The 16,724-nt window shown below is 46.6% G+C and overlaps 1 protein-coding gene across 1 annotated transcript in view; it reads right to left on the bottom strand.

Moving 5' to 3' along the window:
* The window catches only part of LOC138260930 (uro-adherence factor A-like), a 312,276-nt gene that overhangs the window by 105,359 nt on the left and 190,193 nt on the right, over nucleotides 1–16,724 (bottom strand). The window contains exon 7 of the mRNA XM_069209459.1: nucleotides 4,842–4,963. Coding sequence (XP_069065560.1) covers nucleotides 4,842–4,963 — 122 coding nt within the window. The remainder of the gene's footprint in view (nucleotides 1–4,841; nucleotides 4,964–16,724) is intronic.

Below are 16,724 nucleotides of genomic sequence, written 5' to 3'. Positions count from 1 at the left end.
ACAGCCTCATGCAGTCTTGTGCATCATAGGATAGATACAGGTGCATAGGGCACCCAGACTTAAGATAGGTTTTATCAGCAAATGCAAAAACAGAAGCAAACGACAGGCGGAACCATACTGGGGCTACAGGGGGCTTGCAAACGTAATGGTGGTAGAATGACGGAAGGTAGCACTGTAGTGGTAGTGGCTGGCATGGGGGATTATTTCCTCAAGGAGGCTATCCAGAGTGGAAACACAGTATAACCATCAGCATTTCAAGATGGCACGTTGGGTAGCAAAATAGGTGCAGCATTTTAGAGAAAGCATAAGGCATCAGGGAGCTAAGTTTCTTGGGTCAGAGGGGTGCAGAGAATGTTTGATGTAGGGGGTGATAATTGGGGGTGAAGTGGAAATAATGAGACCAAGCCAGAGAAAAGGCCAGGAAAGAAGAGAACTTAACAAGACCATATAGGACCTTGCAAGTTCACTGAAGCAAGCAGTGAAGCCATCAGCGGAAGGGGCAGACATAAGCCATAAATCCATCAGCCTACAAATGAATGGGAGAAAGGTAAGCCTTAATCCCATTCAGCCTATGAGGTTAGGCGAGAGAGGAAACCTGCAAGACCATCCAGTCTATGAGTGCCTGGGCACAGAAAGCCATAATGCCATGAGCCCAGGAGTCTAGGGGAGACAGACTAATGCCAAAAAGCCTAGATATGTAGGGATGCAAGGAAAACCATAATCCATCCAGGTCATGAGGGTAGGGTAGAGGGCCAATTCATGTTGTGACCCCAAGGAGCCGGACACCAGCCGTGAGCCCCAAGGAGCTGGACACCAGCCGTGAGCCCCAAGGAGCCGGGTACCACTGCTCCTCTGTTAGGCTGATTCTATGGGAGTTTTCATTGAGTTACTGGAAGGTGTTTTGTTAAGGATTTAAATTTGAGTCCATGAAGCGCTGCGCTAGAAGAGGCAGAGGCTAGGATTTGGGGGAATCTGAAGGAAGGCACGCCCATAATTCCCAGCTACTGTGAGGTGTATTATCAGAGTACCCATATCCCTGAGCCATCCGCAAAACTTTCTGGAACAGAAGAGACATTACTGCGACTACAACTAAGAGTTGTCTTGCAAAGGCCGTCAAGCAAAGGCCAGTTGTGTCCACAGATTGGTACTTTTCTCGCTTTGGGTGAGGACGCTACTGGTCTCTAGTTCTAGGGGATGTCACATGAACTCCATAGACATTGCCCCTGGAGGCAGCCATGGTGTGAAAGACTTCAGAAGCTGTGATCAGTGAACACTGTACCCCACAAAGTAATCAGACAGAGCTCAACATGCATGCAGTGAAGATACAATCTTTTTTTAAAGGTTAAAAAGAAAGTTTATTAATAGTTAATATGAAGATACTATGTTAATGCGCACGTCGCTCATTCGTTACCAGGCAGCTCACTTAAGAATAAATCTTACATTGAGTCAGTCTGACCATGTAACACAGACTTCTGCTTCAAGTATCCTTTTTGTTACTCCCTGGTTAAGCATGGTCAGGACACTCCCAAGGAATGAACTCCTGCCACTCTAAGCCTGATCTGCCCCTATTTGCGATTCCATTTGTAAGACTTATTAAGAAGCATCCAGGCAGGTTACTGAAGACCTTTTGGTGTAATGTTTCCTCACAAAGCTTCTCAACATGCACAACAATCAAACATTGAATGTCCACATCCTGGCTTCCCCATTACCCTACTTCTGCTGTACATTCCTTCTTACTATCCATGTTCTGCCACTCAGTTGAGGTGGCTCCCAAACCTCCAGGCCCCTGCTCAATTTAAGTCCTTGGATCTTTTTGCTCCCACGTCATGTAACCCCCTTCCTCCACTCTGTATGCTCCTCATTGCATTATTTAAGGAAATATGAAATCTCACCAGGAGTTTTCTGGGAGGTTCTGTAGGTTTTTGGTATAGGTGGCTCACCCTCCGACACCTTTATGACCAGCGTAGGCAATGTAAAGTCTTTCCAGTGCAGAATATCGCGTGCTTAACACTGGTTGGGGGCAAGCTCGCTATAAATACAATTTAAAAAATAAAGGTATCGCCACACGTCAGACCTGAGCCCTGAGAACACAGAGGAATACGTGTCAACCCCAGAGACTCCAAAAATACACATCACAGACCCAGAGCTGTAGAGCACACAGAAGTCACAGATCCCGAGCCATAGAGCACACAGAGGCATAGAAGTCAATCACCTAGAGCTGTACAACACACGTCACAGACAGTACTACAGAGCACACAGAGGCATAGAAGTCAATCACCTAGAGCTGTACAACACACGTCACAGACAGTACTACAGAGCACACAGAGGAATAGAAGTCAATCACCTAGAGCTGTACAACACACGTCACAGACAGTACTACAGAGCACACAGAGGAATAGAAGTCAATCACCTAGAGCTGTACAACACACGTCACAGACAGTACTACAGAGCACACAGAGGAATAGAAGTCAATCACCTAGAGCTGTACAACACACGTCACAGACAGTACTACAGAGCACACAGAGGCATTGAAGTCAATCACCTAGAGCTGTACAACACACGTCACAGACAGTACTACAGAGCACACAGAGGAATAGAAGTCAATCACCTAGAGCTGTACAACACACGTCACAGACAGTACTACGGAGCACACAGAGGCATAGAAGTCAATCACCTAAAGCTGTACAACACACGTCACAGACAGTACTACGGAGCACACAGAGGCATAGAAGTCAATCACCTAAAGCTGTACAACACACGTCACAGACAGTACTACGGAGCACACAGAGGAATAGAAGTCAATCACCTAGAGCTGTACAACACACGTCACAGACAGTACTACGGAGCACACAGAGGCATAGAAGTCAATCACCTAGAGCTGTACAACACACGTCACAGACCGTACTACAGAGCACACAGAGGAATAGAAGTCAATCACCTAGAGCTGTACAACACACGTCACAGACAGTACTACAGAGCACACAGAGGCATAGAAGTCAATCACCTAAAGCTGTACAACACACGTCACAGACAGTACTACAGAGCACACAGAGGCATAGAAGTCAATCACCTAAAGCTGTACAACGCACGTCACAGACAGTACTACAGAGCACACAGAGGCATAGAAGTCAATCACCTAAAGCTGTACAACGCACGTCACAGACAGTACTACAGAGCACACAGAGGCATAGAAGTCAATCACCTAAAGCTGTACAACGCACGTCACAGACAGTACTACAGAGCACACAGAGGCATAGAAGTCAATCACCTAGAGCTGTACAACACACGTCACAGACAGTACTACAGAGCACACAGAGGAATAGAAGTCAATCACCTAAAGCTGTACAACACACGTCACAGACAGTACTACAGAGCACACAGAGGCATAGAAGTCAATCACCTAGAGCTGTACAACACACGTCACAGACCGTACTACAGAGCACACAGAGGAATACAAGTCAATCACCTAGAGCTGTACAACACACGTTACAGACAGTACTACAGAGCACACAGAGGAATAGAAGTCAATCACCTAGAGCTGTACAACACACGTTACAGACAGTACTACAGAGCACACAGAGGAATAGAAGTCAATCACCTAGAGCTGTACAACACACGTCACAGACAGTACTACAGAGCACACAGAGGCATTGAAGTCAATCACCTAGAGCTGTACAACACACGTCACAGACAGTACTACAGAGCACACAGAGGAATAGAAGTCAATCACCTAGAGCTGTACAACACACGTCACAGACAGTACTACCGAGCACACAGAGGAATAGAAGTCAATCACCTAGAGCTGTACAACACACGTCACAGACAGTACTACCGAGCACACAGAGGAATAGAAGTCAATCACCTAGAGCTGTACAACACACGTTACAGACAGTACTACAGAGAGCACACAGAGGCATAGAAGTCAATCACCTAGAGCTGTACAACACACGTCACAGACCGTACTACAGAGCACACAGAGGAATACAAGTCAATCACCTAGAGCTGTACAACACACGTTACAGACAGTACTACAGAGCACACAGAGGAATAGAAGTCAATCACCTAGAGCTGTACAACACACGTTACAGACAGTACTACAGAGCACACAGAGGAATAGAAGTCAATCACCTAGAGCTGTACAACACACGTCACAGACCGTACTACAGAGCACACAGAGGAATAGAAGTCAATCACCTAGAGCTGTACAACACACGTCACAGACAGTACTACAGAGCTGTTCAACACATTTCACAGAACTACAGAGAGCACACAGAGGCATAGAAGTCAATCACCTAAAGCTGCAGAACACACGTCACACACAGTATTACAGAGCACACAGAGGAATAGAAGTCAATCACCTAGAGCTGTACAACACACGTCACACACAGTATTACAGAGCACACAGAGGCATTGAAGTCAATCACCTAGAGCTGTACAACACACGTTACAGACAGTACTACAGAGCACACAGAGGAATAGAGGTCAATCACCTAGACCTGTACAACACACGTTACAGACAGTACTACAGAGCACACAGAGGCATTGAAGTCAATCACCTAGAGCTGTACAACACACGTTACAGACAGTACTACAGAGCACACAGAGGAATAGAAGTCAATCACCTAGAGCTGTACAACACACGTTACAGACAGTACTACAGAGCACACAGAGGAATAGAAGTCAATCACCTAGACCTGTACAACACACATCACACACCTTACTACAGAGCACACAGAGGCATACACTCAGCCAGAGCCTTCAAACACTTTAGAGACGATGTAATGAAAGGGCACAAATGCCTGTGCCAGGGAGGAATCTAACCAATGACAGACTGTACTTACGGGGCAGGTGGAATCGTTTTCAAACGTTGTCCGAGTGCATCCTTCAATGTCTGGCGCTGGCTGGAGCTTATTCGCAAGCTCGCCTGGGATGTTGCCTGTTCCACCGGTGACCTGGGCTGCATCTGGAAGAGATTGAAGCATGCTTAAAAGGGCTAGTAAGGACCAAATGGCTAGCTCTGTCAGAACTATTTTTTGCTCAGGATGAGCAAACAGGCCTGGTCCCACTCTTCTCCCCATCAATACTGTCATTTTCAGAGGCCGTGGACTGCAGATAGTTGGCATGGCTGTGTGACCGCTTCAACCATGGAAAGACCTTGTGTTGGTGCCCTGCTTCTTTTGATCGATGCCACCTGATCCCAGATCTGACCCCACAGGGCATTGTCTGAAGCCACCCCTAGTGAACAGAACCAATCACAACAAAGTGCCACCATTTGCAGCACAATAGAATCTCAGAGCATCCGTTGGGGGGAAGGGGGTAGAATACACCAGTGAGATCATTCATTGAACCTTCATCTGAATACACATGAATGATACCCTGCCATGCAGATAAAGCTCACAGGAGAAGTATCCATAAGACAAACATTCCTGCTGCTCACAGATTGAGAAAACGCGCCTAGGAAGCATGCATGTGCAGACAAGGATTCTTGCGCGAGCTCATGTAACTAAGGACAACAGAGATGAAGGGTTGGGAGCATTCTCACCCATGGTTTACAGACACAAGGAATGGGAAGGCTACTAATCTCTCCTCTCTACCTGGTGCCTAGATCGACTGCTGTGAGTAGCTGCAATGAACAAGTTTCTTGGATAACCATAGTCTTCACCTTAGAATACCCACATGCACCAGACTGCATCAGGAGATTTTTTTCTAGCAGTGCTGCTGTCTCCCAGGAAGAGGTGCCTTGCAGCTGGAAATGACTGAGCAGCACTGAATATAAATGCCCCTCCTCACAGGGGTGCCAGTTTTCTTTTCCCTTTGTGCTCTCAGATGCAGAACACAAAACCATGGTTGGTGATAGTTGCTGTTCTGTAACCTAGGACCATATGAGCTGTTACAGACCGCTTGAGATCATGAGTGGTGGGATGGCAGTGAGGAATGTGCAGTTAGATTGTCCACTAGAAAGTGCATTACTAAAGACAAGTAATTTGATCTTCTGATCGATACTTCCAACAGTAAATTCCTCACCTTAAAATGAACGCTAAAGTAGTCACAAAGATGGACGGTCTGTGTAATTGTAATGGATATGTGAGTTTTGACATTGACTCCACGTTGCACTTAGCCTAGCACTACACTGTCACATTAGTGACCACCAGCTTCATTTTGCCTATTGACTCTCAGCGTTCAACACGGCTACGTTAAAAGCTGCAAGTACTTTTCCACATTGTACAATGTGCACGTTTTTATTCTTTGTGTTTTTTCCCCCCACCAAGGACGTAGGCTGATCAGACTGTACTCAGACGGCAGGGAACGGACTTGTTATGAATTGGCACCTTGGGATTGTGGCCACGTCCCGACGTGTTATTTTCAAAGCAGGCCTAAAGCAATCAGCATTTTTTGAATAAATACACTTCTGCAGGGAAAGGGAAGCTCTAGACTTTTCCTTTGTTTGTTCAAAGGAAAAGAGGCCCAGACCAGATCGATCGGGGACAGAGTGTTTGCAGATCTCAAGTACATCCAGGACGCTGGAGTGTGCCATCCTTCCCGTGATAATTGATCTCTCTCTCCCCTCGATCTATTCTGTGATCTGGCGATCTGATGCTGAATAGGAGGGAGATGAAGCAGTGATGCCCTTTTCTCATGGTGATGCATATTTTTTAATTCATTTGCTTTTCATTACAATATAGATACATATATTTGCTGTGTAGTCTGCAGCGGAGAATAATTTGTACATTCATTTCATTGCTGTGACCATTTTTTGAACATGTTTTTTCAGCATGCTGATTTCCTTTAGTAGTAAAATAATAAATGTCTTCTTTGGACTAAGAAATACAAGATTTTTGTCATTGCATGAGTGTTTCAGCTCGGTCATTAGTGAAGCAAACCAGCAATGGGCTCAGACTAAAGTCATACAGGATTGAACAGGCAACAAATAAGCAAAATGCTGTTCCTGTCTGATCTGGTCGTCAAGGGAGTAGTTGTTCATGAACATACACACTGTCCACGTTGACACCTGGCAGATGTCCAAGACAGACAGCACACCAATGCAGTGGTGGCAGCCTTGGAATGGGCTCTTAGACCATCCATGGACTAATTTTTGTCCAATCCATTGAAGATGCACCTCAGAGTCCTTTTCTACAAAGCCTTTTGTTTCTTTGCTCCGGAGCACCCCATAAAAAGCTGACCGTCCATCCAATGGTCTTTTGTGCAATCAATATAGCCTTTTAGGGTCCAAACAATGGAGTCTCTCCTCAAGAGGAGGCGAGGCAGAGAACACTGGAATAGTGATGGATTGCTCTACCTGAAAAGAAATCAACTTTCAGGAAGAAGGCAGCCCGAGTCCTCAACCCCAGTTTGTCTAATAAAAAGGTGGCATAAGGCAGTTGTACCAAAATAATCTGGAGTTCACACATACAAGCTTAAGTGCCCAGAATTGGGAAGACAGAAGACACAACGAGCAGCTGTGCATCGACTCGAAAGAGGTGCACATGAGGAATGAATGGACCAAGTTAGGGTCTGACCATGGCATCCCAAACGGTTTGGAAAGGAACGTGTGATGCATTTTCTTAAATGTTTAACACACTACAGCAGATTTAAACAAGGACGTGGGTCTCACAGACACAAAAGGTCAATGTAGGAAGCTGGCTCTGTATATACTATATCAAAATGGGATATAGTGTGCACAGAGTCCAAGGGTTCCCTTTAGAGGTTTATAGTGGCAAAAAGAGATAATTCTAATGCTCTATTTGTGGTAGTGTGGTTGAGCAGTTAGGCTTATCAGAGGGGAGTGTTAAGTATTTGTTGTACACACACAAGCAATAAGTGAAAACACACAAAGACTTAACTCCAGACCAATAGCTTTTTAAATAGAAAAATATTTTTCCTTGATTTCTAGAACCACAAGATTCATTTAGCGGGTAAGTACATTAAATTAAATGTACTTGGCATAGTAATACTTAGAACTTTTAATGGAATCAACAATGTACACAGTTTTCATTAAAATGGCAAAAAGCTATTTTAAAAGTGGATACTGCAATTTTCAACAGTTCCTGGGGGGGTAAGTAAAGTACAATTCTTGAGGTAAGTAACAAACTAACGGGTTCAGTCTCTGGGGCATAGGTAGCCCACTGTTGGGGGTTCAAGAAAACCCCAAACACCCAGCACCAGCAACACAGGACCGGTTAGGGGCAAAGGTCAAACAGGAGCCAAAATAACGTGGGCGCCTATGAAAACAGGGGGTACTCCGGTTCCGTTCTGCTTGCAGGTAAGTACCCGTGGGGTAGTAGGGTAACTTTACTCCTACTTTTCAGGGTTTTGGGTGGGGTATCTTGGACACCCATCGTGTTTTCTTACACTCCCAGCGACCCTCTACACACTACACTAGGCCTGGGGTCCATTCGTGGTTTGTGTTGCCCCTAGGCCTATTTCTCCCTATTGCATTCTATTGTGTTCTACACTGTTTGCACTACTTTTCTGTTACTTACCTGATTTTGGTTTGTGTGTATATATTTGGTGTATATTACTTACCTCCTAAGGGTGTATATCCTCTGAGATACTTTTGGCATATTGTCACTAAAATAAAGTACCTTTATTTTTAGTAACTGAGTATTGTGTTTTCTTATGATATAGTGCTATATGATATAAGTGGTATAGTAGGAGCTTTGCATGTCTCCGAGTTCAGCCTAAGCTGCTCTGCTATAGCTACCTATCAGCCTAAGCTGCTAGAACACCTCTAACCTACTAATAAGGGATAACTGGACCTGGCACAAGGTGTAAGTACCACAAGGTACCCACTATAAGCCAGACCAGCCTCCTACAGCGTGTGTGCCTGTATGTATGTTTGTGACTTTTGCAGTGAGTGTGTATGTATGCGTGGGTGAATGTGAGTATGCGTGTGTTTTGCCGTCTATGTGTATTTATGTTGGAGGGGGGTGAGTGGGATTTGAAGGGTGGGGGGAGGACTCTGGGAAGGGTGGCGGGGGAGACCCCTATCAGAGCCAGGAAAGGAATTCCCTGGCACTGATCGTGCCTGCCGCCATGCTTTCTGTGGCGGTACAGAAACCACGGAAACCATGGTGGTGGGCGGGGCCAAAATGCCATGGGCGGTCGTTACCGCCGTGGCGGTTGGTGTGTTGACTTGGCGGTTTGGCCAAACTGCCAATGGCATAATAGTGGAGGTAGGTACCGCCAGCCTGTTGGCAGTAACACCTCCACTATAGCACCAACCGCCGGGGTTGTAATGACCCCCATAGTGTGCAAACAGTCCAGGGGCTCCCCAAGAGGCTTGACAGAGGCAATAACAGATAATACTAATGCTCTATTTGTGGTAGTGTGGTCGAGCAGTTAGGCTCAGAGGGTAGTGTTAAGCATTTGTTGTACACACACAAGCAATAAGTGAAAACACACAATCAAGGTCTTAAATCCAGACCAATCGGTTTTTATATTGAAAAATATTTTTCTTAGTTTATTTCTAGAACCACAAGATTCATTTAGCAGGTAACTACATCAAATGAAAGGTACTTTGCATGGTAATACTTAAAACTTTGAATGGAATCAACAATGTTCAGAGTTTTCCTTAAAATGGCAAAAAGCTATTTTAAAAGTGCAATTTTCAACAGTTCCTGGGGGAGGTAAGTAAAGTACAGTTTTTGAGGTAAGTAACAAACTAAAGGGTTCAGTCTCAGAGCCATAGGTAACCCACCGTTGGGGGTTCAAGATAACCCCAAACAGCCAGCACCAGCAGCACAGGGCCGGTTAAGTGTAGAGATCATACAGGAGCCAAAATAACGTGGGTGCCTATGCAGACAGGAGGTACTCCAGTTTTGGTCTTGCAGGTAAGTACCCGTGTTGTCGGAGGGCCGACCAGAGGGTGTTTAGAGGAGGACTGGTGGGGACCCCAAGTAGGCACCAAACACACACCCCTAAGCGGCACTGGGGCAGCCGTGTGCAGGGTGCAAACAGGGTGCCGGGTTCCCAATGGAACTCAATGGGCGGACCCAGGGGCCACTTAGGCGCTGCAGGCAGGGCACAGGGGGGCTTCTCGGGCAAGCCACTGACTGGTCAGGGAGGAGGGCCACCTGCTGGTCATGGCTGCACCACTAGTGGTCCTTTTCTCTCGAGTCTGGGGGCTGCGGGCGCAGTACTTCTCCAGGCATCAGCTATCTTCGTCATGGACAGTCGCAGTTGGGGGCACCTCGGGATTCCCTTTGCAAGCTTCGTCGTGGAGGGGTGGAGAGGTCAGCCCAGGGTGGCACTTTGTTGGAATCGTCTGGGGGTCCTCCCTGGCGGGTTGGTTCCTCTGGACATGGGCCAGGGGCATCGGGTGCAGATTAGATTTGGACTCACGCTTCTGGAGTAAGGTGGGAGTCCATTTAAAGATGGTTGCTTTTTCTTCTGGTCGGACAGGTCCACTGTCCACAGGAGTTTCTTGGTCCTCAGTGATGCAGGAAGTCCCCTGGAGGCTGTTCAAGGGTCGCTCGTCCTGTAGAACGCATTGCTTCTTTTGCAGTGGGAGATGGGCTGGTAGGGCTGGGGCAGAGTCAGTTGTTGTCTTCTTCGCTCTGGGGTTTTCAGCTCAGCAGTCCTTTTCTTGAGGTCATCAGGAATCTGAAGAGTTGGGTTCAGGGTCGCCCCTAAATACTAAATTTAGGAGTGTGTTAGGGTCAGTAGCCAAAGACTAATGTCCTTGAGGGTGGCTACACCCTGCTTGTGCCCAATCCCTCTGGGGAGGGGCGGGGGGGGGGGGGGTGGGACATCCCTATTGGTCCTAATCCTTCAAAGCAAGATTGAGGATGTGCGGGAGTGCACAAAGGCAGTCAACCCATGTGGTCAGAAACTTGTCTGGAAGTAGCAGGCTGGCATAGACTGGTCAGCCTTACAGTAGCAGTTGGGTTAACATATAGGGAGCATCTCTAAGATGCCCTCTGTGTGCATTTCTCAAAAAATCCCACACTGGCATCAATGTGGGTTTATTGTGCTGATAAGTTTGAAACCAAACTTTCCAGTAGTCAGTGTAGCCGTCATGGTAATGACAAACTCCCAGACCATATACTCAGTATGGCCACCCTGCATTTACAATGTCTAAGAATTGACTTAGACACTGTAGGGGCACATTGCTCATGCAGCTATGCCCTCACCTGTGGTATAGTGCATTCTGCCTTAGGGCTGTAAGGCCTGCTAGAAGGGTGACCTACCTATGCCACAGGCAGTGGTTTAGGGAAAAGGCACCCTGAGGGGAGTGCCATCTCGACAGTCATTTTCTCCCCACCAGCACACACAAGCTGCAAGGCAGTGTGCATGTGCTGAGTGAGGGGTCCCCAGGGTGGCATAATACATGCTGCAGCCCTTAAAGACCTTCGCTGGCCACAGGGCCCTTAGTACCAGGGTACCTTTTACAAGGGACTTAACTGTGTGCCAGAGGTGTGCCAATTGTGGAAACAAAAGGTACAGTGTTAGGGAAAGAACACTGGTGCTGGGGCCTGGTTAGCAGGGTCCTAGCACACTTGCAATCAAAGTTGGTATCAACACTAGGCAAAAAGTGAGGGGTAAATGCCAACAGGGGCATTTTCCTACAGTCAACAGCTAGCCTTTAACTGTGCCCACTGGAAGACTTTGCTGGCAGCAAGGATGGCATTGTTCACAGAGTTCTGTCCACTCTGCGCAAAGCATGGAATCCCGTAAAAGTTCCAACCACCACCACGTGGAGATTTTTCTCGCATACGGCTCACCAATGTTAAGTTGGCAAGAACAATAATCAAGCACTAGATCGCTTCGTAGCGAGATTTCTCAGCGGGGGTGGTCTCGCCAGGTCGTATTGAAAAAGTCGCTACTTCAGTAGAAAATCTATTCTAGCACAGAAAGCAGAAGCCCCCTCTGGTGCACCGCTTGGTACCATTTGTGCTAAGTTTTACAGAGCAGAACAGGCTCCCATCGCTAAAAATAAGCGCAAGCAGCTAGGCATGTCAAATTCCGCCGCTTGCAAAATCTCGCAGACGTTTTACGGAACTCTGCAAGTTCTGCCTACCCCCACTTTCAACAGTTGCCTCCGAAAATGGGCGACTACCACCGCAATCGCTTTTGTGAACACTTTTTGTCTGCAGGCAAGGCTAAAGGGGACCACAGAAAAATCTACTCCTGGCTTACCCTGAACCGCAGATAATATCTGTGGAATCGCAGGACCGGTATATGGGGGAAAAAAACATCCTGCAGGTCCAAAACCATCATCCAGTGGCCCAGAAAAAGGGAAGGCAGATCCTGGGCCAGCATGAGCATTCTGAATGTGTCCTACAGTAAGGCATACAGGCAAACAAAATCTAAAAACAGGCCAAAAGCCTGTATCCTCCTTGAGTGTGATGAAATAGCAGGAGTAACAACTTGTCTATCTTCACATCCAGAGCTTACGACCCTTGCAGCAAGATGGAAATGTGTTCCTCTGAAACCCCCTCTAATGTGGGATGAGCTGCTCTGGGTCAGAATGAAACCCAAGGACACAGCCATGCGGGATGATTTGGAGGACCCATTTGTCCGATGGAATGGATTGCCATCCTGAGAAGAAGTATTGATCCTGCCTCCCACAGAATGGGTATGTGCCACTAGAAACGCATGTCTCAGACCCCCAGCTATAGACCGTCCAGAAGAGCAAGTCACAGATCCCGAGCCAAAGAGCAGACAGAGGAATAGAAGTCCTGGACCTAGAGCTGTAGAAGTCATGTCACAGACAGTCCTACACAGCACACCGAGAAATACACTGAGCCGAAGCCCTCCAGCATTATCCAGGCAAACACAGATCATGTATTTGGTTGCAACGTGACCATGTTGAATGTTTTGACCCAAAGAGGCCGAAATTCAGCCTTGGACTAGAGGCAAGATCGCGATGGCCATGTCCCAGTTGGCATGCATTTAACAGCCTAAGGAATAGTGCGGAATGCATTAGGATTCACTTTGGTCCAGGCTTCCACCAGCAAACTCTCAAGACTGGGATGCTGCATAACAAAACCCAGATTACTGGGTGCCAGTCTGTGGCATCGGACCACCTGCCTGGACATTTGTCTGGACTTCAACAGAAGGCAGTTGTAGGCCCAGGATATCAACTGCTCATCTCGTCCCTACAGCAAATGAAGCAGACTCCTCTTATGGGCCCCCGGGGCAAAAATCAAACCTGTATTAGGGATAGTATCAAACCCACTCGCTTCCTTTAAGTCCATATATAAATTCTCCTAGTAATGCTGAGGAAATTATCACTATTGCATCTCCAGGAGGTAAGACTGGTCTGAATCAGAACCAAAAAGATGGAGCCTCCACGGATGGCTCCACCGTAGTGCTGGTACAATGTTGTCAGGATCAGACCGTACAGGAACAGTGTGCACTGGAGGAGTCTGAACAAGAGAGGGCAGTTGTGCATACGTTCAAAAAGGTATGCACATCAAAAAAGTAAGAACCAAATTAAGATCCTATTGTGACAAAGTGCACTGAAGGAAAGGTGAGTCCTCGAGATCAGGCATCACCAGAAGTGCCTTGTAGATGGAATGGTGATCAGGTAAAAGTAAGAAGGCTGAAGTGTTTTAAATGAGTCACTTGAATTTACCCTTTTACCTGCTCCTAGACAAATATGGAAACCCCAACGTCCAGCAAACCCAAAATATACATACTCTCCGATACAATCCATGGCCACACTTTGGTTGAAACTTGGAGCCTAACTCACCCCAGAGACAGAGACTACACCTTCACATGATACCCAATCATGCACAGACTTCTTTCTAATGGTGGCAATGTTGTCCTGCAATTTGGTGAAAACCTCCATAACACGTTACAGTACATCCAGCCAGGACATGGTTGCACTGGAAGTGGACCATATCTTGTGAACGGTCAGACACGACAGAATAAAAGATTCTCATCTCACTTGACAACAAAAATTCATTCAATAGCGTGGAATGGCTGAACCCAGTTAGGGTCGTGGAGCATTTGGGCCTGGGAACTCCATTTATTGGCAAAGTCTGTTGGCTGTATAACTTTTCCCACCTCTTCAGTCAACTGTGGAGGCTTCTCCTCCCACATGTTTGAGATCGGTCATGGGATGAGACAAGGTTGCCCGCTATTATTCCCGGAAGCACTGGGTTCACTGGCCGCATACATGAGGTGCACATTAACGGGGGAACAGAATTACTACTCCATTCTACTTACCACTGGCTTATACCATCTTTACAACAGTATTTGTCTATTAACTATTGTTGCATGATGCAATCACTATTTGTATGCAGGAGCTTGGGGGGGGGGGGGGGGGGGTCGTATGTATACCTAGGGGTTTCTTTCATCATTTCTTCCACACTAGAAGCGTTGAATAGTCACTCTTTCCTCATTAACATTTTGTTCTACAACTGTACGTGCATGTTCCTGCGGATCCATCAAGGGTGCATTCTGTATGGTACGAAAATGAATAAAGAATTGTGATAAAGCATATCCTGAAGGGACGCTTGCATGGCCCAGAACATCCTGCGGAGTGCATCCATGTATGAAGTTGGAGCACAACACTAATGCGAATCCAGATTGGCTCTCAAAACATACTTAGTTATATTATGAACATCAACTATTGTCCGCACACAAGCATTCTTGAATTCATCTGGATTGGCTGGAAAGACCTCACTGGCCATTTCTCAGGGGATTGCGCACTGTACTGCGGACACCCTGTGCTGAGGGACCTCAATGTCAGACCCCAGGCCAACTCACCAGCAGAGTGGACCACAGCTTACAACAGGTTGCCAACAATGCATCAGTCAGAGCATCACTTTACAAAAATACTACAAGAGCCCCAGAGATGCAGGCCCAGGCTGCAAAACTCAGTGAGCAAATGTGACTTGGCTTGAACCATGGATGATTAAAGATCAAGCACAACCCTTACAAATGCGAGACTATGTATGGTGGGAATTATGTCCAAGAGGTTGTATCCAGGCCACTAACATTCTATTCATGAACATACAAGCAATGGCCAGTTTGAAGATGAGGTGGGCGAGGGTCCAAATCTGATCGAAACAAGTCCTCGAGCCTTCAGTAGTTCTGTCAAAAAGGGAGTCTTCACAAACTCCGCTCAGTTTCCTTGAGAAGCAGGACCTGCAGATCCCACATGCCTCCTGGAAACACTAGTAACAAACAAGTAGAGGAAAACAGTTACATGTACATGCAAGACACACCCCTATTCTGAAGGTCACATTTTTCGCAAAATGGAGTAAACTACTTTCCTTCTTTAATGGCTGGTTATGTAATGTCGGGGCAGCTAGTTGTCAGACGACAAAACATGGTTCTTAATAACAAATTATGTTTTTTAGGTGTCGTGCAAATTGAAGACAGCACTGGTTTCCTATTGAAGGCCTCGAAGTCTGATCATCCGGGCGTCTCAAAGTTTCAGGAACGGCTTAATTGATTTCTTCGCCCACTGGACCAGGTCTGAGTTCTGGTTAGGATACGGGACTTAAAACGTTTGCTGGCCTTTTCTTCTGAATTCAAGATTGGATTATTGTATTGGAATTTAATTTGTCTGCTTTTGTTTCTATTTTTGCGTGTCTATTTTAGATGAGAGGTTGGTTTTCTGCAACTTGTTTACATGTTCCTCTATTAACAACTTGTGTCATCTTCTCTGTGCCTTCCTTGGTGTTTCATCTTTCTCTCAGGGAATCTCGAGGACGATGGCAGACTCCTGAGGGAGGCTGCCCTTCTCTCAAGAAGGCGGTGAAGGAAGTGCTCCCTACCATCCGCAAGAACATGGCAATGGCAGAGATTGAATAGGAGATAGCTCTGGATCCCAAACTGGTGCTTCAACTGGAGATGAAAGGACTGGCGTGGCCTTTGGGGCTGAGAACACTTCAATAAGTCTTGAGGCCTTTCCTGAAAGTCACGGACGAGTCCTATCTAGCTGCAAAGAATTCCAAAAAGTGGGTTCTGCTTTAGAAGAACTGCTTCAATGCTAAAGAGGATTGGAATTTTGGAGTTTCCATGTCAAGGAACTCTTGCTCCCCGAACGTCTGTGCGAGGTTACAGAGCAGCCAGGAAGGCAGACAGCTGATTGAGGTGGTGGATCTTCATGACATGGTCTAGTTCTTGGAAGATGTTTGAGTCAGGGTTTCCCCCTATCGCTATAGAAGTCTCTGATGAAGATGTTATTAGCGGTTAGCATCCAGTTTAAGAAGAAATGTTTGGAGAAGTGCTCCATGAAGTTATCCAAGGGTTTTGAGGACCTGAAAATGATGTGTAGGTAGAATGAGATGGATTTGCTATGAATGCCATTTTCGTGCATTTGAAAGAAGTGCCAGAATTTCAGACTGATGACGAGGGACTCCTGGAAAAGAATAGCCCCTCTACCACCTAAATTGCTTAGTTGATCGGTTCTTACGCCACAGTAGCCTGGTGGGAGAAGGGAATCCATGATATCTCGAGAAGTCATTTAGCCTGTTTTCAGACAAGCAGATTACATCAGGGTAGCAATCTGCTTGTGGAGGGCATTAGCACATCTTAATGCGAGTAGAGCCCCTGGGAAGGGCGGAGTTGTGGGGCAGCGGTTCAACTGATTTGCACCAGGTTGCTGGGGTTGGGTCTTCTCACAATAGAGTGTTGGGCCTGCCTCGTGGTTACAGTGGTGGCGCGCGACGGCCACTGCGGTCCTGCAAATAAGAGCTGCATGGGCTCCTCCGCTGGTATATTACCTTTTCTGGGATTCATTTACATCAACATGCACTTTATTG

This window comes from Pleurodeles waltl, chromosome 2_1, assembly GCF_031143425.1.
Source record: "Pleurodeles waltl isolate 20211129_DDA chromosome 2_1, aPleWal1.hap1.20221129, whole genome shotgun sequence".
Lineage (NCBI taxonomy): Eukaryota > Metazoa > Chordata > Amphibia > Caudata > Salamandridae > Pleurodeles > Pleurodeles waltl.
The sequence above is the reverse complement of the archived record's forward strand: the minus strand, read 5'-3'. Positions and strand labels throughout refer to the sequence as shown.